Source organism: Aplidium turbinatum, chromosome 17 (assembly GCF_918807975.1).
Source record: "Aplidium turbinatum chromosome 17, kaAplTurb1.1, whole genome shotgun sequence".
NCBI lineage: Eukaryota > Metazoa > Chordata > Ascidiacea > Aplousobranchia > Polyclinidae > Aplidium > Aplidium turbinatum.
The window spans coordinates 17,229,047-17,251,707 of record NC_137488.1 but is presented as its reverse complement, the minus strand read 5'-3'; the positions used below and the strand labels follow the sequence as shown (position 1 = coordinate 17,251,707).

Sequence of the window (22,661 nt, the reverse complement as noted above, 5' to 3'; positions counted from 1 at the left end):
CAAGACCAGTAGAACGCATCATGTTATTTAACTAAATGCCTAGTGAACAGCCTTATTCAGTATTCACTACTTTGATGAAGAATGTAAAAAGAGCAGTTTCGATTTCAGCGCTTAACCTGTACATGCACTGCTTCTGGAACAGTAGGTTACTTAGTCGCATATCTGGCATATCTTAGCACAGGGGTGACGAACCTTTTTGCGGTCGCGGGCCACTTTGTCAATTACACATGAGTTATCGGGCCACACAACTTTTTAATCTTAACCTACTATGAAATCTTTTAGAAGCGACTCAAGATATTATTCATGAAAAGTAACAAACGGCAGATGAAAGTAATAAAACCCTCACAGTTGAAATTATCTTACGCAGAATCGAAACATAGGCCTACAACAGTACAAAATAAAAACAAATCAACTTGAGCAAAAAGGATAAAGCAACAGTAGGCCTACTTGCGCAGTTGCACTGATAATGAAGACAGTTTAATTTTCGAAGCGTTTGCTTTCATATGAGTATGATTTCTTCTTTTTTTGGCTCTATCCTTTTTGCTCAAGTTGACTAAATGTTTCGACCATTATGCTCCGACCACAGACATATACAACCAAGCAACCACACGGCATTTAACATAATCCATTAAAATTGAACATAAACTATAAGCTACAAACGTTTTCGGCCATACACACGTTAGCCCTTATCAAGTAACAAAAAAATAACTGCTTATCATATCTACACTGAAAATGAATAATTGATCTAAACACTGAATTGAAAAACGAAATGCAAAATGAAACGGCATAGCATAGGAGAAAGGCACATCACATGGCGTTATTCATTTTCAGTGTAGATATGATAAGCAGTTATTTTTTTGTTACTTGATAAGGGCTAACGTGTGTATGGCCGAAAACGTTTGTAGCTTATAGTTTATGTTCAATTTTAATGGATTATGTTAAATGCCGTGTGGTTGCTTGATTGTATATGTCTGTGGTTGAAGAAAGTGACCTCTTTACCAAAATTGTATTATGCTCCGAAACAACAAATCAGTTAATGAAATTTCTTTTTCAAACAACAAACAAAAGCCCATGCGAATCATACAGCTAAGCTATCTAATGCAGCATAAAATATTAAAAAATAACATTGAAGCATGGAATTTTTTTGCTTAGTGGGATTTTTGGAAAGTTTTTGCTTGACTAAGCGTTCAATATAAGGTAGAACAGATGTGGCAACTCTCAACTGCATACTAAGATTTTCATCTGTCAGCCTCGACCTGTAGCCTAACGACTTTTTGTAAAGTGCATTTTAGAAAAGAACTGTTCGCATAGATACGTGCTGCCGAAAACAGATATATAACCATTTGAGATTGTCAAATTGTTTTGCGGGCCGCACAAAATTCTTTGACGGGCCGCATGCGGCCCGCGGGCCGCAGGTTCGACACCTCTGTTAGCAACAACATTTCCTCTGCCGAATGCACTTTTCATTTAAAAATACAAGTTGAAACCGCCGACTCAAAAACCTCAAAAGAATCGCAATACTTTTACTTGGGCTTCATTCAAACCGAACTTTCTGGTCACAAAATCCAACGTCCTGTAACATCACAATAAACTAACTTCTTCAACAACATCACTGTAAGCTTTCAATTGTCACCAAAAGGTTTCGACTGTGTCAAAATCTTTGCATTCAGTAATTTATTTCTCTCTTGAACACGCATTAATGTTTGAGCTTTGTCGCTTCTACCCTTGTCTAGACCCCTGCTATATTATGGAAAGTGATATTGTTTTTTTGCTTTGATTGTCGGAAATAAATATAATGATGATGATGATAATGTTTTTGTACCAAACGCATCTTCTAGGTCTCCTCGATGAATTCGGAGTGATGTTGTCCATCGAAGATGCCAGACAGCTGATGATGAAGTATGACGTGGGTGCGAAAGCGGGGATGTTTTCCTACAGGGATTTCCTGCGCTACTTCATCTTAACATTGAAACCAACCGACGAAGGATTACTCAAAAGGAGAAAAATACATACAGCTAGGCTACCTGTAGGTTGATCTTTGCTAGTCCAATTTGCTGTTTACTTTGCTTAGTACTTCTTTCAGTGCCACGCTTTTTTTGATGAAATTTTCAGGATTTAGCTTGAGCAAAGGCTTTCATTTTGAACTGCTGTATTTTGAGAACCGTAACTGCTAGAAAAAAAATCAAAACATGAAAGTTGTTGCATTTTCAACAGTCTTTTACAGTATGTTTACAAATTTTGTGTATTTTCTTTTTAAAATGCCTTAAATGACTAAAATTTCTGACAAACTACAAAAATTCTGTGTTTTTTTGAGTTTTTTTCGCTTCCGTTTGGATATCTGAAAAAAATCTTCAAACTGCGATAAACTTCACCGGTAGATGTCAGGCAAGTACTACGCTTGTCGCACAAAGGTTGTCACGGAGATATCGACGCGTTTTGCGTAGAAGTGGATATACCTCACTTTGCACAAAAAATGACAGTTTTTTGTAAATAATTAATAATTGCAGAAAGAATTAAATTTAAATACAAACCTAGTTATTTCTTTTAACTTTTAGACAATACAAGTCTTCCTCTTTCTAAAACAGTCAGACTCATGCAGTTTGGCAAACAAAAAGACCAGATTTATCTATTTATCAAATGACATCACACTACTACGTGTATACGCGTAGTGAGCACTGGTAGTGGTACTTAGGCCTACTAAGTCACACTCACAGCGGTTATGATATTTTTCAAATGTTTAAAGTAATACGATATATCAGATGTAATATAACCAACTGATTTAAATATTTTTGAATTTTTATGCTTTTATTCTTTCTAATCTGTTGTACCACATTTCCTCCTTCCTTTTGAAAATTACTTTCTTAGTGGTTTGGTGTAGGCCTACTCTTTAGAATTAAGATAATACTTGACTATTTTTTTCGCAATCTACTGTATATGATGAGCCAAATTCTAAACTCATTATAACTAGGTACGTTATAGTGTGTTACTTATTCGATGTGATTTAACATGTAATTGCAGACTGTTGCCCCCTATCACCATCACCAGTGGCAAACTTAACATGTCAAACTTAATCTTCCAATCACGCGTTGAACTTTTTAGCCATAAAATAGCCAGTAATTGATGTGACTCTGAACAGCAAGTCTTCGTTAAGAATTGCTGGGAGAAGTTGTCCTTATTCTCTGTTGAATTGAATCGTAGATTTTCTATAAGTAATTAAAATGTATAAAAAATATCATCATTAGCAGCAGCTTTCATGTTTTGTTCCTTTTGTATAACAGGTGGATACAGGAAAAGAAAACACAAGTTTTATTGAAGCTATGGTAAGGTTGAGAGAGCGGATGATCCTATGCTGGAAAGAAATGAGAAGGAGTTTTAAGCTGGTTGATTCCAAAGCTGATGGCTTTGTTTCTACTTCAGTTTTCCGACAGGTTTGCTGCTAGGAAAGTTAATGTTGTGTGTTTGCTACGTTTTGTAGCTTAAATATCGTAAGTTACGAGGGTTGGACAAAGTAAAAATGTAACGTGTTCTAAATGCAAGAAAGTTTATTTATGTAGTGTAGAGTTGGTTTGCTTCTAACTTTCTATACAGTTTCTTATTGTCTACTCTAGAAATAGAATGATAAAGCTCATATATTATTTTAGAGTGATTTTTACCAACTATCAAATGCTATTTTAGATCATTGAGGCAATTGGTGGTTTATCGTATGTCATTGTGCACAATTGTACTTGTACAAATTGATCCAAAGTTACAGAATTTATAATGATTATTGTTTATTCTTTCATCAGCGTTGAAGTATTACCTGTCGGCTCTGTTTGCATTACCAGATACTCCGACAATTCTCGATTAATCTTAATGAAGAGGATTTTTTTCATCTTCTCTCCTTTTACGATCACAAGATGAGAGGGAAAGTCCCTTACAATGACTTCATACGTGCATTCTTGCAGTAACGTCATCACTGCTCTGGTGACGTCTCAGGCACCACGCATCGCGTCATTCGGTTGCGTCATAGCTGGAGATGGCAATCTGTTGCTTGCTTATCAAGCAAAACGCGTCTTTTTACATGGATTCTAGACGTTTGATTCTAGACGTTGATTTGATGCAAAAAGGCCTCTAGACGTTGATTTGATGTAAAAAGGCGGATTTTGCAGGTTGGGTTCCACGTGACCCATTCAATAAACTTTGCTGTAGTCTCATTTGCTTGTTGTGTTTTTCATTTTCACGCCGATTGTTGATGTAATTTAATGTTTGAAAGACCTTATAGAAAATGTTGACTTTTCCCAAAGAAGATGCTGATCCACGGTTGATTTATAATCAGCACAGAAGCCTTCCAACGGACACAGGTTCGCTGCCTCGTGCTTGTATCAGTAGTTCCATGAGGTTAAATCTTTACTGACATTAGCAGTTCAGCAGATTTTTGCTTCCACTTCAACCAGTTTTCTCATTGACTCATTTGAAACATTGGGATTTATCATTGTCTGTTTAACTTTTAACAATGGCGGCATCGCTAAATTGGACAACATAAAGGATCCAGAAAGGTAAGTTATGAACAAGAAATTTGTGGTTGTTTCTTTTTCATTGAATTATTCAAGAAATGCTTGTTTTACTGAATTGTGTCTGATGATACAACACTGTCCCGTGAAAGTGTTTTATTTTTTGCATGAAACAAAAATATTGTTTTGAGTTATCATGATCGTGTATTGAATTGTGATCATGTTGTGTGTAAAAACTATGTTGTGTTGAAACACTGTTGTGTTGAAGAAGTTGGCAACGTTTCGATATTTCATCGTCGATTAACAGCAAAGTTAGACGTCACAAATTTAGAGTTTTTTCAGCGACGAATCTTTTTGAAAATGTGGGTAAATTCATTTTCAAGCAAGCTTACCTATTCAACTTGTTGGCAATTGATGTAGTTTTACTGCTCTCCTTTAGGCTCCCTGCTTATGTACCACGTGGTGGCGCACAGGAGCAGAGTATCGGTCACTGTGATGCGTTAACTTAGTTATCGCTGCTTCTGTTTACCTACTCGTTAAGTGACCAGCAAGTAGTTTTTATAGACTAGTAGCCTATATTGCGACTGCAATCCAAGTAATTTTTGTTGAATGCGCCTAAGAAGAAAGCATAGATAGAATCTATCATTATTCGTAAATGATAGGCCTCCAATAATTGTACAAATAGTTAAATTTCCTCTTGTTTAGCCTATCAATCTTATTTAGTCTTAAAAGTTACACAAATGTTTAGATGTACAATTTACATATTGTTTGCTTTTAACATTGTTGCAACATCTGTAAATGTTATGAGTCTTTGCTGTTGAAAGCATGTTTCTTCAAAACGGCTTATTGTTTTGGATGAATTGTATCTATTTTTATTTTCTTACTTCTTGTTGTACTTTGGCAGCACTCTAAAGTAGATCGTTGGTTTGCTTAGGGTTAAATATTTACTGACTTCATTGGTCTAACAACTTACAGCTGGCCACAATAACTTACGTTTTGTTTTGATCTTGTAAGCTGCAACGTATTAATTACAATGACATTTGAAATAAAAGATTAAACTCATAAACTTAACTGTTTGATGTCATAATGTTATTCTGTGTTAATGTTTGGAAAGAAATTTGTGCTTTCATCTTCACTTTAGCTTTTAGTACAGTTTGCATGAACTGAAACATCGTTCATCCCTTTTGTTAAGTTTACTGAGTATTTTTAAAAGTGCAGATTTCTAAGACTAAAGTTGGTGCAGATTGCAAGTCCAAATATCGAACCTTTTGTACTTGCAAGTGTAATTGGCTTTCTAATAAATTGTTTTACTACAGAAGGATTTTGATGCATAAGAGTATGGATTATATAAGCTATAGCAGGTATGTGTCCAACCTTTTATTATAGTGGGCCGCACTGTCACTTCAACTAATTCAATGGGCCGCACTGTCACTTCAACTAATTCAATAGGCCGCAGAACTTACTAAATTAAAAAAAAATTGGTATATAAAAAACAACAAAAAAATAATTTCATTTTTCTTTTTTTGTTTGTTTGTTTTTCATATCTTTATCCTGCATTGCGGGAAAGCGGACTTGAGCGCTATGCATCGGTGTACGCTTTCCGACGTACACCTGACCCACGCTGCAGCCGACGGCAATGTCTGTCTCCGGTTGTCTACTCTACCTATGACTTAAATTTGGTATTACCCATTACTCGAAATCGATCACTGGGTAGAGGCAATTATCGTAAAGTTTCTTGCCCAGAGAAACAACAGCAAGTGCGGGTGGCTGGAGTCGAACATGCAGGCTCTCGACTGCGAGCCCAACGCGCTAACCACTCGGCCACTGCTGCCGAGTTGTTAGTCGTATGAGCTGTCTTCTTCCAGACTATTTGTTTGGGCATGAGGTCATCAGCCACTCGACAGTCTCATCATCCAGGGCCTTCAGTCCAAGCGTTCCATGTGGTGGTTGATGGATTGGGCAGTCATGGACGACATGGTCTACTGTCTGGTCTGTGTCACCACACTCGCATCCCGGTGAGGGAGCCAGGCCCCATCTGCACATGTCTGAATGAAAGCGACCGACGCCGGTTCGTAGGCGGTTAACCCGGACCCACGCAAGTCTTGCGAGGGACATTCCCTGAGGGTGGGGATCGACGTCGGATAGGAAATCACGGAGTCGGGAGATGTTGTTTTGCCACTCCGTGTTCCATGTGTAGTTCGTCCAGTGTGCCGCACTTATTCCAAGATCTTCAACGTTGTTCAGAAGCTGTTGTGCGGCGGGCGCAAATGGGCGTCTTGATTTCAGTCGCTGCTGTTCTCCATGTAGGCGCTGGAATGTACTGTGGAGGAGGTGGTCGGGGGCCAGTGCGCGACAAGCAAGGGAAATCATGGCTCCTTTACGGCGAAGCTCAGCAGGTTGGATGCCTGCAAGGATGGGAAGGCATTCCGTTGGAGTGGGACGCAGGCATCATTTTTGAAAATAGGAACAAATAACACACACATAGAAAGAAACCAAAATTTGCTTTTATTATATGTAACATAAGCCGAAGTAAAATATTTTTAATTGTAAGTATTTTTCAATTTGTAGCAATTTTGCTAAAAAAATACTACTTGGAGTGAAAATGACCAGAGGGGCACACAAAAATCTCACCCTGAGCTCTAGCCTACTAGATATCTTATATAGGACCCAGTCGTTTTTGAGTCAAGTTTAGCGTTTGCTGGTCAAAAATAAAAGTTAGTTCTGAATATTGCTGAAATGCCCCCTACCGCCACAACATTGCTACTTAGTTCCACCCCTGTTTAAAAATGTGGTAGGTAAAGCTCAGTGTTGTAAGGTTTGGGCCACTTTTTTCGAGTACATCCAGCTGACTGTGCCCTTACCAGAAAAAAAGTTTTCGTACTTTGTTCTCTTTGGTTTACCAAAACATCTGAACGATCAATAGCAGAAGTAATAAAATAGCACCAAACTTTCACGACTTTGTTGTTTATTGGTACAGCAGCGTAAAAGCGTTGTAATGTGTTCAACTGTTTTATTCGCATCAACAGCGCACGGGTTTCAAGTACAATGATAGTAAAGACTGCAACTAATTTTTTTTTATCGAGATTTGTCAAAACATTTATGATATGTTGGAATCCTATTTATAAGGCGTTTGTGAACGGTCTTCTGTGGTAACAAGTTACATTCAAAGTTAGTGCTTTTTTAACGTTAAAAAGTGTTTTAATATTTAAAGGTACACAGTGACAATATTTAGCATGGTACACGAATATATAACAAATAAAGTGTGCGTTCGTATGGTTTCAACTTGCGATGTCAAATGAAACACACCGTAAATCAAATATTTGTCAAATACTGCATCACATAAACTGAGAAAACAGCTTCAACTCTGCTGCATGAACTTGGAACATTTTGTCAACAATAAAAACGATGCAAATAATGAAATTTTTCCCGATAACAACGAAAAACAAACTATCAACAGTTTTTAAGCGGTCATTATCATAAAAGTATTTCAGTTAAATTTATATTCATCTTGTGACAGGCCTTTCAAATGATGACAAATGCAATATTAGTTAAATGTGTATATCAGTGAGTATTGTTTGCGCTATTTGTATGATTTGTTTTCTAACTTTTTGTTTTCATAAAATGTGAATCACTTTATTATAGAACTAAAATAAATTTGTTGCCAGGCCAGGCAGAATTTTAAAATACATTTAAATTCAAAAGAATAACCACCTAATCCAAAACAAGTATCCCCTAAAATCTTTTATATGATTTATCACAGCCTGGATATATGTAGTGATGTGCAGATTTAAACCAGCTAGGGCAAGCACAGTTAAAACGACTCCAATGGTCACATTTTTGACACAAGCCACATTTTTGACGTAAAATAGTGGCAGAGGCCCCAATGTTTTAGATTTAGCTAGCCAAGCATTTGTCATAAAGACAAATGTCACAAAGTAGGCCCAGTGAAGCATGAAGTACTATTTCGTGTCAAGAAAAAAAGTAGCCTACTGTCATCATGTAAACATCCAAGGGGCAAGTTACAGCTTCAGAGCCTAGAGACTTTTCCAAAGAGAACAAAGCTACTGCTGTTTGAAAGAAATCAGGCCCCTTTTTCTTAGTTTCAGCTTCATTGGGAAGGGTTGTTAATAAGGGTTGTAAATATGATTAATATGAAACAAGATTTAAAGACGATTTTATTGGATTGCAGCATCAAACTGCAACGGCAGTGATATCTTCTGCAATCATCTAAAAAGTAAGGAGATTTGCGGTTACTGCCGTTTTTTTTTTCAGGGCATAACTAACTTTACAAATCAACCACAAATGTTTACAGAATCATGAGATTGTCCCTCAATGGTCAGTCTGTATTTTCGCACCAAAGCTCTGAACTAACAAAGCTTACGAAAAACTGCAAGCTGGTAGTCACTGATGTTAAAAAGTAATTTATTTGATCTTTTCGGTGAGATACTTCATACTGGTTTGCAAATACAGTAAATGCTTTTAGATATTGACTCTTGTTCATGTAAGGCAGTACTTTTTCTGATTGATGTTATTGGTAAATCAGCAGCAGTCTTTTCCACTGTTTGTGGTATCTCTTGGACTTGGTTTAATTCCATGTCAGGTTACACTAGAATGTTAACAAAATGATAGCCCACTGACTGCATTTATCTCTTGCTGCGTTCGACAAGATAATACAAAATTATAAATGAACTGTTTGATGTAAAGAACCTTTCGCTGTTGTAAAGCTACGAAAAAGCGGAAGTGCAAATAGTATTTGACATCCAACTACCGCAAATCCCAGATTTCGCAGAGTAAAGGAGTGAGCTGATCTTTTTCGCGCATTTTTGCAACCATTTTCGAATGAGTGTCATATAAAGTTCGTAACTCAGTGATTAAGTAAAGAATTTTTGCCACAATTTGGTTTCGTTTGGGTTCCTTGGTTTCACTGTAGACTTTCATGGCGGCAATGTACTTGTCTCTGTGTTGGTCGATAGTTGCCTTGTCATTGGAGTCGCAGTGATCTAAAGCAAAAGTTAATTCATTGAAATCACAATTCTGATGTGCACTGCATCTCCTGTTAGTGAGAATCGAACACTCGTAAAATGGTCTACCCAGATTGAAATTATTATTACCGTATCTTTCTCAATGATATAACAATTTCGTGTCTTGCAACTTGGTAATAGATTAAAAAAATAAACCGTATTCTCTAGTTAAACTTTTTAATCAACAAATAATACCACAGTAAGCCTACTGAACAATTATAAACTGTTTAAATCAGCAGCTACTTTGTAATTGTATTTCATTAAAACTTTGTGATACAGTTGGCTAAATTTTTAGGCCTTTATACTGTAGTTTCCATAATTCACAGAGTGAACTCGAAATTTGAACTAGGGCTGTTTCGTCTTGCTATTTCTTTGTTCGACAAATGAACAGCGTAAAAATTGAGGAGGAAAAACAAAATAATTCTTCCGAACGCTTTTGCGACACGTCTAATCTTTCAGCGCTTGAAATGACTCACAGTAGTTGCACTTACCAGAATCGAAGAGAATGATAGCAGCTAGTAGGCCATACTCCGCATCGTCTAAGTTCAGACTTTCTACTCTGGCAAAGAAATCCAGCAAGGTGCGAAAGTTAGTTTCATGAAGTCCTGCATGTAACACAACATTCATATTCAGCACGATTCCATCTTTTCTATACAGTAGTCGGACCACTCGGCATGCGACAATTCAGCAAGTGCTTCAACTCAGCATGTACATTTCAGCTACTGCTCAAGTCAGCACATAAAACTTTCATCAAGCATCGGACTTGCTTGCTGAATTGTTACAAGTCAAGTATCGGCTTGCTCAGTTTTTACTTGCTTAGGTTCATCATTTACCAATTTCAGCCACTTGCTGAAATGTTGCTGTGCTGAGTTTGCAACTGCTGACTTGTAAGAGACTGTCTCTATGCACACCAAGTTTATCGATGTTTTAACACTTAGCCATAGGCTTAGGTTATTGTTATTGCAATATCATCAATTCAAAAAAAGTGAAAAGGAATTTTAGTAATTTTTGTTTTGTGAATCAAAAGATCTAAACAGTTCATTTCATCGTTGCATTATGTGTAAATCAGGGGTTTTCAACCTTTTTTGTACCGCAACCTCCTCAGAGCAATCAACGTAGCCTCGCGACCCTCCCTAAAATTAGGCAAAAGCATATTTAATGCAAAATTTAACCAAACATGATTAACAATGACATCCAGTTATGTCTTGTTTCGCTGTTCTAATGTAAACTTCTGAAACCAAAAACGTTTTTTCACGATGTTATACGGCTTTGTTACATTTCCTCCAATTATTATTTATATTTTCGAGCAAGCTTGGCTAAACTATATAGGAGAAAAAATAATGAGAATGAGCTACATTTTCACCAGTTGATTTAAAGCAGCTTTTGTTAGGTGGTTGGTGCTGCATCGTTTCACAAGCTTGTCAAATGTCAATGCGTGGAACAGTGGCTGAAAAATTTTTTAAACAAAGTAGCCTACACATTAAATTTTTTCAATGCCATTGGGAACGATAGTCTACTGACAAATTCACATTTGATATAGGGTTCCAAATAACCTTGCTTTTTGATATAGCGTAGTTATTGGTTAACTTTAGTTGGCACAAAGCAACTTACAGGAACTAAACAAAAAATATCTAGGGATTGTCCTTAAAATATCGAATGTTTTTTTATTGTTAAAGCCTTTGCAACGCCTGAAAAATTAAACAATAGGATATCGTCAAGTCGAAGAATGGTCAATTGCGAAAAAACAGTTTTTAATTTTTTCTGGCAAAAAAGAATTGAAAACAATACACTAGATTTTCAGACGTCTCTCGTCCCCCCGAAAAACGACGCTCGACCCCCAGGTTGAAAACCCCTGCTGTAAACAATTAATACACGCTGTTTATTTTGAAAAAAGTTGTGAGTGTTTTTCAACCATTTACCTGTGTCTTTGGCAATTACTTCCATATTGATGTCCCCGCCTTTAAGGTTGTACCCTCTCGAGTTACGAAGTAACATAATTTCCACTACACTCCCCTTCAATAGAGCTATCTGATCTTCAGCTGCCACTGTCAGAAATCCTGTAAAACACATGAAGCCATTGTACGGTCACCTGATTTTTCACCCTTTTTAAACAATTTTGAAGAATTTTTTATTTAAACTAACCAACAATTAAAATGACAACCTTTTGCAAAATGTGCACAAATAACAAAAAAAATAACAATAATTTTACTACATGTGTCTCGGCAGCCGATTGTAGTGAGAATTGACAACTGCTCAGTAGTGGTGCGATACTGACGAGCCGGCGAAACCACAAAAATGTGTAAATTATTCGTAAATGTGATCAGTAAATTTTGGCTTTAAAGAAGATAACAATGAAAGTAACATAAAAAATCAATGTATTTAAATTGCTTTTTGATCCTAAAAACTGTTTCAGTGAAGTTTATTAATAAACGAAAAACATTTAACTGCATAGCGTAATTCTTACGAACCATAATATTCAATTCAAAGCATTACTAGATAAACACGTTAACAGTATCTCTGTAAGTTTTTTGACAACGGAGACAAGTTTTATCTCACATTTAATAAAAGATTTATTATAACTTTCGGGAAATTTGCCAGCGCTACCCCATAAATGCTATTTTGATGTAAAGGATCGCTGGTCTGTGTCTATCAAGTGTCTACTTTATAGCCGATATAAAACGCTTAATGTTGACTAACTTTCTACCAAGTGGGTCGAACAAAATGCTTAGCCTGTGGGACAGTGTGGCTATACTTCACATAACCGCTTGCCAGAGATCACGGTAGGCCACTGTATTCCTATCCTCAGAAGTACTCATGTTACCATCGATTTTATTTTCAAACTAGAAAATTAATCGTTAATCGACAATTGGTCACTTGGTTCACAAGGGAACAGTTGGTCACGTGTTACCTCCAAAACCATGTAAATTTTCTCGGTTTTTGCAAAAAAAATTTTGCTCGCTAAATTCCGTTGTTCTAACTTAACCGGCAGCCAGCAGGATAGGGTACGTCGCACGCTTGTTCTAAATTGGCAGTGGGTTTGTGAGGTAGGATGGTCTTTAATCTCGAGAGAATTGTAAGAGAACCAAGAGTAGAGATTAGTTACAAGTGGGGAAAATAGGCCTAGATTCAGTAAAAAAAATAACTAAATTTTAACCAAGTCAAAATGGGCTTGAGAAAAACTACTCGTGCTATAAGGAAGATGGCGACACGCAAATGGATTTTCGAAGTTTTCTGCTGCGTGAAAATTATGAAAAGCATGGACAAAACTTTGTGCTTGGTCTGTTGCAATATCATGACGAAAAACAGCAAGCAGAATTTGGCAGCTTTTATGACAAATTAAACCCCTTGCCAGTGTTGTGAATTAATGCTTCTAATGTTTGGAGTAGGTCTAATTGGGTTACAATAGTATTAAATTTGGATCACAAAAAGTTTGTTAACAAATTGAGTAAACAAACTCCCACACCCATACAATTGTACTGTTACAATTTGGCAAACGAATCCGAATAACAGAACTGACAAAGTGAAGACTTGCCGGTGTTGGTTTTACCACACCGAAAAGGTTTTGCTGGCAAATGCAAATATCGAACCTTTCTGCGAAGGTATTCGGATTTACCAATTGTTGCATAGGCTAGTTTATATTAACCCTGTACAATTTCCCGAAAGAAATTACAAAAATCCAAATAATATATATGTCTACACTACAGTGTTTGCAGTTGAGACTTTTATTTCAGCAACGCTAAAAACTTTTGTTTTGGAATTTCTGAATCACAGTTAAAAAACAACAGTTTTACTTGGAAAGGCCAGAGTGAAGTAAACGGATTCTTATTACTCCATTTATAGAATTCTGTCAGCCAAAGCGGACGCAATATTTGCTTTGCATTGGTCGTTTTGTCCATGCAATGGTAAAATTGTTTGAATGACAAAGGATAGCGTGTAATAACTGTAGGTTTAAAGGCGGGTACAATTTCAGTAAACATAAAATATTAGCACAACGCAATTCAGCGCGATTTTACTGCTCTGGGACTAGGATAGTGGTTGTATTTGAACAATGATGTTACGAAATCCATGAAGTTAGTCATTCAGTAAACGATAACCCATATAAACTACTATCACTTAACACTACCAATTCAAGGGCGAAGTTGCTAAAAAGAAGCCACACATTGAATTTGCGCATCTTAACGTTGAAATAGTGAAAGCTGACGTGAAAGTACAAATAGCTGGCAAGGTTGTTGGTTCACCGCAACTCATATTTTCTAACATCTGGAATTTTACAGTTTGTTGTAAATCCTACATCCAGCGGCCTTATGACATGTGAGACAATTTACATCCTTCCGTATGCTCAAAGCAAAAAGATTTCGATTATTTTTCAAAGTGAAACGAAATGTTGTTTCGACGCAAAAGTATATCTTGCTTTCATGGCTATTGCTTCTTCTTAAAAAGTTTCGCTTGGTTCGTTTCGTTTGGATGCCATAATTTGCACTACAGTATGTTGATTGTGGCGATATTTTTCTTTCTAATACTTTTAAAACAACTTTTTCGTATCATTAAATTTTTGCAATAGGCTAGATGTTCTAAACGGCTTGAAATTTAAAAACTGTAAAAAAAATAGCAGTGTGTTTTATACTGATTTAAATAAAAATAATGTATCAAAAGATAAAGTAACTGTAAATATACAGTTATCAATGAAACAGAGCTAGTTACAATACAAAAATGAGCTTTATTAGCGCTTCACTGTGTAGAAGCATTGTTGAGATAAGCTTATAATTTATCAATTCAATGCAAGACGCTTCGCGTTTTCAATTAATAGATTTGTTTTATAGCGCAAGTTATAATTGGTACCTGGCAATTTTTTTGTAAATTCCACTAGCACTTGTACGTGTACTGTCGCCATTTCACAGAGATTGGGATGACGTTTAGTGGGCGACTTGTCCAAGTAGGAAGCCTAAAAATAAAGGATAAAACAATAATTTTAAAGAAATAGTCCGTAGCCGTTCTGTTTAGTAGCTTTTCAGTTGCAGTACATCAGATTAACTTAGCAAACATTTGTTGAATTGCAGTATACATGGCAATGCATTCAAGATCATGAAAAATCATAAAAACATACTTTCGCTATAGTTATACGTAAATTAGTATTTTACAATATATCTACATTGGCGCTCAGTGAATAAATTCGTTTAGTTGTTAATGTTACAAAGAAAGGCCACCATCTTGACTCTTGAGGGTTAGACCGGTCACACTTAATCGTAACACTTAACACATATTCTTGCTAAATCAAACCAATTCAAATTTAATTTAAATTTTTGGTCATGATTGTGTGTCAGAATTATTTATTAACCAAAAATAATGATAATTATTTACTTATCTAGTGATACTTATCTGATAATAAACATAGCAAAAGAAGACAAACAACATTTGCTTTGTTAACGTTTAGTTCGCAATCTGAATGCGCTTCCTCAAAACAAATAATAAATTAATAGGTCTATTTAATGGTACCCGGTCAGTTGGTCGACAGGACAATTGGTCGACAGACATTTGGTCGACAGGACGTTTGGTCGACAGGACGTTAGGTCGACAGAACGATTCATTTTAGGGTTAGTTACCTAACCTTAGCCCTAACCTAACCCTAACTCTAACCCTAACCCTAAAATAAATCGTTCTGTCGACCTAACGTCCTGTCGATCAAACGTCCTGTCGACCAAATGTCTGTCGACCAATTGTCTTGTCGACCAATCGACCGTACACCTATTTAATATCGTCAACATGATTTGCAACAAAACGAAATTCGTCTAAACTTTTTACCCAGCGTTTTACGATTTCAGGATTGGCCCAGTATGCTTTGAAAGCCTTTCCCACGAACTGAATAAGATCTGACTCTTGAACTTCCTCTGTTAACTTTTTGGCTTCACACTGCAAAGAAAAGCGTTGCTCAGTTTCTATGTTAAGCAAAATTGTAGATGCTAGTACAACATTCTTTTGATATTTGTACCTTAACTTTGAAAAAATTGACTGCGTGGCTAAGTGGCAAAGCTTCTGGTCGACTACTAGAAAAGTTGTCAATTGCATTCCAACATGGAATACACGGCTGTATTCCAGTAAAACACTTTCTGACATTTGGATTGACACGCTTAAATATAGACCCTATAATCGACTTCTTTGTTGTATTATTTATCTATTCCAAATTTTTTTACAACCAGAATTAAACCGGAACCTTACGAAAAAAAGAAAACCTTAATCACATGAATCGTTTAAGAAAAATCTGAATAATAACTTGCGCACAAGAATAAGCTGTAGTTTATTTTCAAAGTCAAACATCAAAAATAGTAAGTTTCCGAGTGACTATAGTTTTATAAGGTAAAAAGACAAATAAATTGTTGATCGCTGACCGATATCGAAGGGTCAAAGGATTGGTCAGTTCTTGATGATGCTAGTGACTTTCCTGAAGAAGGAGTTGAACGTTCAGAGCTTTCGTCTAAATCTTTATCGTTGTGAACCTTTTTTGATTTTCTGCTCCGTCGTTTTGAGCGGCATTGTATTTCGGTAAGAAGACCTTGTCAAAGAAATATAAAAGTTATACTACAAGCCTGGCATGTTGTTGATATTGTGTTGTAAGATATTGCTGATGAAAGCCTTTTCAATGGGCAATTTTCTGATAACATGCACTTAAAAAAAGGTTAGCAGACAGATCTTGATTTCATTTTGCCCACAACTGCGTTGCATCGTGACTATGTTATAATGAGCTTAGAAATAAATGTTGACCTATCCTATAATATAACAAGTTACAAAAACGCTATTTTTGCCAAGTGTAGTAATTGTTTATGAATTTACTCTCAATACATTGCCATACATACATTCTTCAAGCATTCCGACTGCTCTGCACTTTTTTAACCGGCAGTCTGGGCACTTCCTCCTCGTGTACATATCCATCTCACATTCTCCTCCATATTTGCATCTGAGATAATTAACAAGATTATTGTTAAATGTTTGGTTGAAATGCGTGAAATATACGTTGCTTATTGCGTGAAATATATGTTGAATCAATGTAAAAATAATGGATTTTTCTGTCTGGTACGTGTTTACACTTTAAAAGTCTCTTCTACTAGCACCTTTTCCATGTTAAATGAGATCACTAGTAAAAATCGTGTTTTTGATCTTAAATGCCTTTTAAATCGTAACGGCTTTAAAATTGTAAACATCAGCTTTAAAATCGTAACACGTCACGACAGCGTACGTGATATGCGGTCGAGAAGTTACCTCAGATCAGAAGTTATCTTTTTTAGTTGCCAGATGTAACTGAACAACTTGTATTATATTTAGTTGAATTGAGAGTCATCTGCTATTTTAGGCAAGGAATTAAAGCAATGTACGCTTTTATATTAATATTATCAAATATTAACACAATTATAGTTGCCAATGTTGCATTAAGCATCAATTTTATTTCACAAAAATTATTAAATACAATATTTGGAAACCCTGGTGACTTCTGTGCACCTGTAACTCCTGGACCGCTACAGCGTATCCATCAAGAGTAGTAGCTTCTCCAAATGACGACTTGTTTTATTAAAAGCAGTTTCTTTCTACTTGTTATCGTATATATATTGATTGTGAGGTTGAATTAATAGAAACCGCGATAATAGACTTTGCACAACAATCGATCCATTTGTCATCTAGATTTCGACATTAGTGAAAGTAATAGCAGATGATAGAGCTGACACTTACACCTTGAATCAGTTGCTTGCCGTGTATGTTTTTCACGGGGGTTTTTCATCATGTTTCCTTGTCATTACAACAAAGTGCTCTAGTTTCGGGTTTTTACATGGATTGTTCTCTTTAGGAAGATAAAACTTTGATAGAGAGTTTGCTTTGTTGAACCATAATAATCAGACAAAACAAAGTAACTTCAACAGGTTTAAAATAATTAAATGTCTGTCATGGTTTGCGTTAATCATTCTTGTATCACTTGTTTGAGTTTGTGCTGTTCAGTCCGGAGTGTCATTACAGTTATAGTACACAGTCAGATTTATCTTCTAATTCTCATTTTATGTATTGCAGATTTAAAGTAATTCCTGGTGAGGAAACAAGTACATGTCAAAAACGTTTGAGTTTATTTTAGTCATGTTATATTTCATTGTTAAATAAATATGTTAACACCTTGAAGTTACTTTGTTTCTTCTGTCTTTGGGAAGACAACAACAATACAACAACATAAATCCTATTTGTACAATCTTAATGTAAATCACAAGATTAAGATTCCTTTACTGGTAAATTTGATAACCAACAATCTTGCTATTGATTACCTGTAGGGAATTTCTTTTTTATTTATTGATCTTCTAAAAAACCCTTTGCAGCCTTCACAGGTGAGGGCGTTGTAGTGATACCCAGACGCTCGGTCTCCACAAACTTCACAAACGTCATTAGATCCTCGTTTTCTATTTTGCTGTAAATTAATGAGCGAAAAGTCATTAGATAATTAAAAGGAGTTGCAGCCTATTTTCTATGAAGCTTTTTGTTTGACCAGATGGAAATTGCTACAAAATTCAAATCCCTTCAAACATCTCAACATTTAAAGCAAATGATTTCAGCCTGCTTGGGTTCTTTGAACAACACACAAGCAGTTTGGTTAAACAACCTAAATCGCAAGCCAGACGAGAACTAGCTAAAAAGTAAAACGATACTTGTTGCATAAGTAATACTTTACGGTGAACATAACATCACGTGCTGTCACAAAGCATGCAACAGTATATCAACGCCTTTATCTAGAATCAGGGCCATTGAAGAAATAATTTGGGCCCGGTACCAAAGAGATTTTCGGACCACAAATTAAGAAACTTTTAAGAAAAACGCCTAAGTCCAACAAATACGAGGAAGTTTCTTAAAGTTCCCGGACCCCCGGTAGAAAGATTACCAGCCCCTAAAATAATCCCGGGCCCGGGTCTAAAAGTTCCCCCTGGACCCCTGTCAACGCTACTGCCAAGGATTCTCAGATCATAAAGTAAATAGATTGTATCAAGTAATTCGCAAGTATTTTCCCGATGTCACTGATCGCAAAAAGTCTTAGATATAAATATGCTCTACAGTTGCGAGTTCTGTAGCTAACGAAAACCTAACACTTGCTGATAGCTGTATTGAATTATTTGACAAGTTTGAAATTTGTTTAAAATTTTGCACCCTTCTCCAAAAATAAAATTAATAATATATTGGAAAAGCACGGTAATATTGACGAAAATACACATGAAAAAGTTTAAAAAACTTCAAATTCCGCTTTGCTACCACATATCTTAAACACACTTAATTAAGACACTATTTGTTTGGGCCACATCAGTGTAATTAAGCCACATAAATACACATACCGTCGATTCGTGCTTGGGTCTAGTCGTTGGTGGTTCCAATGTCTCACGAATAGGTGAAGTTTCAAACTCTTTCATTTTACTCTGCTGCGTGACAAGGAATCCTGTGTTGCCAGGCAGCGCGTGTGGCAAACCTTGTGGTTGAGATAGTTTGGATAATATGGCAGGTTCATGATTATTTTGAAATGTTTGAAGAGTTTCTGTGGATCTTTTAGGTGAAATGAAAGGTATTTGATGGGGCGTCGAAGGCGATGAATAAGAATGGTGTTCGCTGAGATTCGATTTGTGATATTCTTGTGGTACAGATAACCTTCTGTACTTAGTGATTGTATCTTCTGGAACATTACTACAAGATTGGAGAAAAGGAGTCCTACTATAAGGCTCAGTCGTTAACTGCTGCATTCTAGGGCTACTTTTTTGAACAAGAGGTGAAGAAAGCCCCTTGGCGGAAAACATTATAGGCGACATTGCAGATTGATTGGAAGATTGTCCGTCGTTTGGAGAGTAACAATTGGTGCAGGTTCCACATGCGTGCAAATGACTGCATTCCATCGCCATAGACTGCATTATTCTGGAGTGAAAAAAGCATTGAGTACATGAGACCTGGCCGTCAGCATTGGGGTCTGCGAAAGCGGAACTGAACGGAACACCTTTTGTATGATTAGGACACTCAGGATCCGAAGGGAACCAGCCATCCCTTTCAAAGCTGTAATTAGGAAAAGCCAGTTGAACTTGAGGAGGATATAAACTTACACTTGAATTCCCTGCGCTTTGCATGTTGATACTTTAGACGCACATTGGACAAAAAAATAAATAAACGCTGCTGAATACTACTATACAAAAGTTTATGATAAGTGTCTGTTATTCTTTATCTGCAGGAGATAGAATGATATTGTTAGGCTACTATATAGTTTATTTTGACCTTCGTTCTGCACTTCACAATAATTTGGAATTTAATTGGATTTCCACTGCAACTGCTAAATTTTATGCAAACCTACACTAAAGCAAGCCAAATACTAACTGCCGCATTAAATGGAAATGTTTTAGTATTGCAAATTACAATACCTAATTGCGCGTTGAATTGTAACCGTTGGTAATACATACCGCGAGTCCAAATAACATATTTTTTTGTTAAGACAAACTGTAACAAGACAACGGATTTTCTGTCGAAACAAATATTTCAAAATTTGAAATATTTTTGTGCTAAACACTCACAAGCTTGGATAAGTGACAAATCATGTCGTTTTGAATTCACAATAAAACATAATCACTGCAAAATAAATTACGCCAAAAGAAAAAAATTCGAAATAATTTTGTTTCGAATTACCCTAGTGCAGGAGTGCCCAAACTTTTTTCTAGGCGGACCAAATTTGATAATGCGAAAGTGCATGCGGGCCAACAGTCTTAGACAATATTGTTTTGCGTAATGAAAGATGCATACATAGCAATATTATATTATTTAATATTATTTTCATGCAACAAAGCAATATGCACTTTTTTGTTGCATACATGTCACGGGATATGATGAGTTAGGCTATAGAAGTTATCTACTTTTGTATGATGTCTGTGTGTCTGCGGGCCAAAAGTAATAGATTGTGCAGCTACAGCCGCGGGCCATACAAAAACGTATCGCGGGCCGGGCTTTGGATACCCCTGCTCTGGTGGTTAAGTGATAGTTTGAATATCGTTTGAACTTCAGTAAAACTTGTAACTGTCTCTAGCTAACTTATTTGATATTATTTGTCCAATTGATTTAACTTTGAACTTGCAGCAGGTAAAAACCGGCCAGGTTTGCCATTTTATTGTTATATAAACAGAAAGAAACCCTCACGAAAATCATAGTTTTCTTCAACTGTCAGTTTTCTACAGTCCATTGGATTCATGCCCTTTTTTGAATAAGTTACACTGTTTGCAGTGAACTTATCAAAAACAATCAAAACAAACTAGCAATGCTGTTTGATCTAATTTGTTTTGTCTGCTTCTTTCTGATATATCCTTTGTTTGTACTGCGTTTGTTGGGACAGCAATAATGCAAACTTAGCTGATACAACTTCAATTGTAAAACAAAGTCTTCCACGAGATTAAATAAATCTCTGATCAAAAGCGCTCATTAAAGGTCAAAACTGCCAGTGCTCGTTAACTTGTTCGCAGCCTCACTTCCGTCAAGTAACGCGTTGGCTGTCAGCGAACAGACATAGTCACTTTGGGTTGGTTAATGTTTACCCAGACCAATCCATTCCTCTTTGTTGACATCTAATAACGGTTTTGGATACAGGGAATAAAAAAATCGATAAAATTTTCTCACTTTTCACAACTGCAAAGATTGCACAATACATAACGTAAAGAGCTTGATTACTTTGGCAAGATACGTAGGACTCTAGTGCTTACCTTTTTAGCTAGATTGTTATTATTATATTGGCTATGCCTGGTGTGCAATGAGTATTTTTTTTTGAAAACCTTGAATCAAAGTAAAAGCGACTAGACTAATTGATAGACTACTGAATATCAGCAGAAAGAATTTTGTAGGAGTTTATGAAAATTTCATGAAAGCTTACGGAAGCCATGAAAAGAATCGTAAATAGCTTTTCTTGATCATATTAATTGAAATTTTTTCAGTAGTTTTAGTTCGAAAAACACGTTCGACAAAATTCTTTCAAAAACAACAATTCACTGAGCTTTTATTTATTTGCATTGACAGAAGGTTTAAAACCAAATCAAATTTTGACATTTATTCAATTGCGCTTGATTAGTTGCTCAAGATTATTTCAACCTAAGAAAGGGAATTCCTTTTGACATTGATACAATGTTTTCCAACAGTGGATCAACGTAAACAGACATATATGACCTGGACAAACAAGAAAGTGTTGTTTGTTTCAGTATCAGTTGTTGCGATTAAGATGTAAAAAATTATCAGAAAACTGTAGCGCTAGTCAAAAAATAGAAAACAGGTTGCATCTTATAAACTTAGTTTTTGTAACTCTGATATAACTCGCATCTTTCACTGAGTAGTATTGGCATCGCAGGCTGTAAAGGTACCAGGATTTTACTTTTGAATCACGTTTTTCAAACAATCATCTCACATTCAGGTTTGCTATTGTGCAAACACAAACTTTTTGAAGATGAATGATTCTTTTTGTTTTAAAGCGAAATTTCTTTGCCTCAGTATCTGGAATTTTTCTGGTGAAAAATTCCAGTTTATCATAAGCCATTTTTCCTTGAGCATAACATCGTTTTGTTTTATTTTGACCAAAAACGAACCTCGTTTCGAAGAGCTTCAATTAATTTTCTAAAGGTTGTCAAACGAGTGAACCACGTTTAACTTAGCGTATTTTACTGCAACTCATAAAATTCGGTAATTATAAGCGTTTTTCGAAAACTCAAAGCTTAAATGTTAATTTTAACTATTTTGTTTTCAAAGAATGGATGAAAGAATTTCGCCTGAGATTTAATCTGCCATAAAAGTATAATATTATTTGCAGGCAACGGTTTTTAAAAAAATGCTTAAAACAAGGTTTGAAGTGATATCGTGTTCAATTTAATCTTAAAACACTCTTCAGCGATTTGTTGTGCCAGTCTTGTAAGTCAATAAGTATGACACGATTTAAGTTTTAAAATCTGTGTAAAAACTTACTTATTAATTTTATTATTTGACACTTCTCTTAGCTGAATCAGTCAATAACTAAACTCCCTTCTTTCCTGAGCTTTGATATCTTGCGCAAACTAGTGAATGATTTGACAGAACACTATTTCAAGTTGTCTCACATGATCACAAGAAAAGCTTATGCTTGTATATCAATGACGCATTT

The 22,661-nt window shown here is 35.9% G+C and overlaps 2 protein-coding genes across 2 annotated transcripts in view; one reads left to right on the top strand and one right to left on the bottom strand.

The window, feature by feature from the left end:
* LOC145786365 (EF-hand calcium-binding domain-containing protein 6-like) overlaps window positions 1–5,790 on the top strand; it is a 29,720-nt gene extending 23,930 nt beyond the window's left edge. Inside the window, exons 31-33 of the mRNA XM_082598008.1 lie at window positions 1,839–2,026; window positions 3,279–3,428; window positions 3,825–5,790. Of these exons, the coding sequence (XP_082454134.1) occupies window positions 1,839–2,026; window positions 3,279–3,428; window positions 3,825–3,947 (461 nt within the window). The 3' untranslated portion in view covers window positions 3,948–5,790. The remainder of the gene's footprint in view (window positions 1–1,838; window positions 2,027–3,278; window positions 3,429–3,824) is intronic.
* A 1,658-nt stretch (window positions 5,791–7,448) lies between these two features.
* Window positions 7,449–19,717, bottom strand: LOC145786385 (bile acid receptor-like). The gene is made up of 9 exons (XM_082598030.1): window positions 18,859–19,717; window positions 17,806–17,945; window positions 16,360–16,460; window positions 15,895–16,058; window positions 15,311–15,418; window positions 14,351–14,453; window positions 11,431–11,568; window positions 10,003–10,116; window positions 7,449–9,490 (listed from the first exon to the last, which is right to left on the bottom strand). The coding sequence occupies exons 1-9, from the start codon at window positions 19,630–19,632 to the stop codon at window positions 9,255–9,257; spliced, it is 1,878 nt and encodes a 625-aa protein (XP_082454156.1). The 5' UTR covers window positions 19,633–19,717; the 3' UTR covers window positions 7,449–9,254.
* Window positions 19,718–22,661: the final 2,944 nt, after the last annotated feature.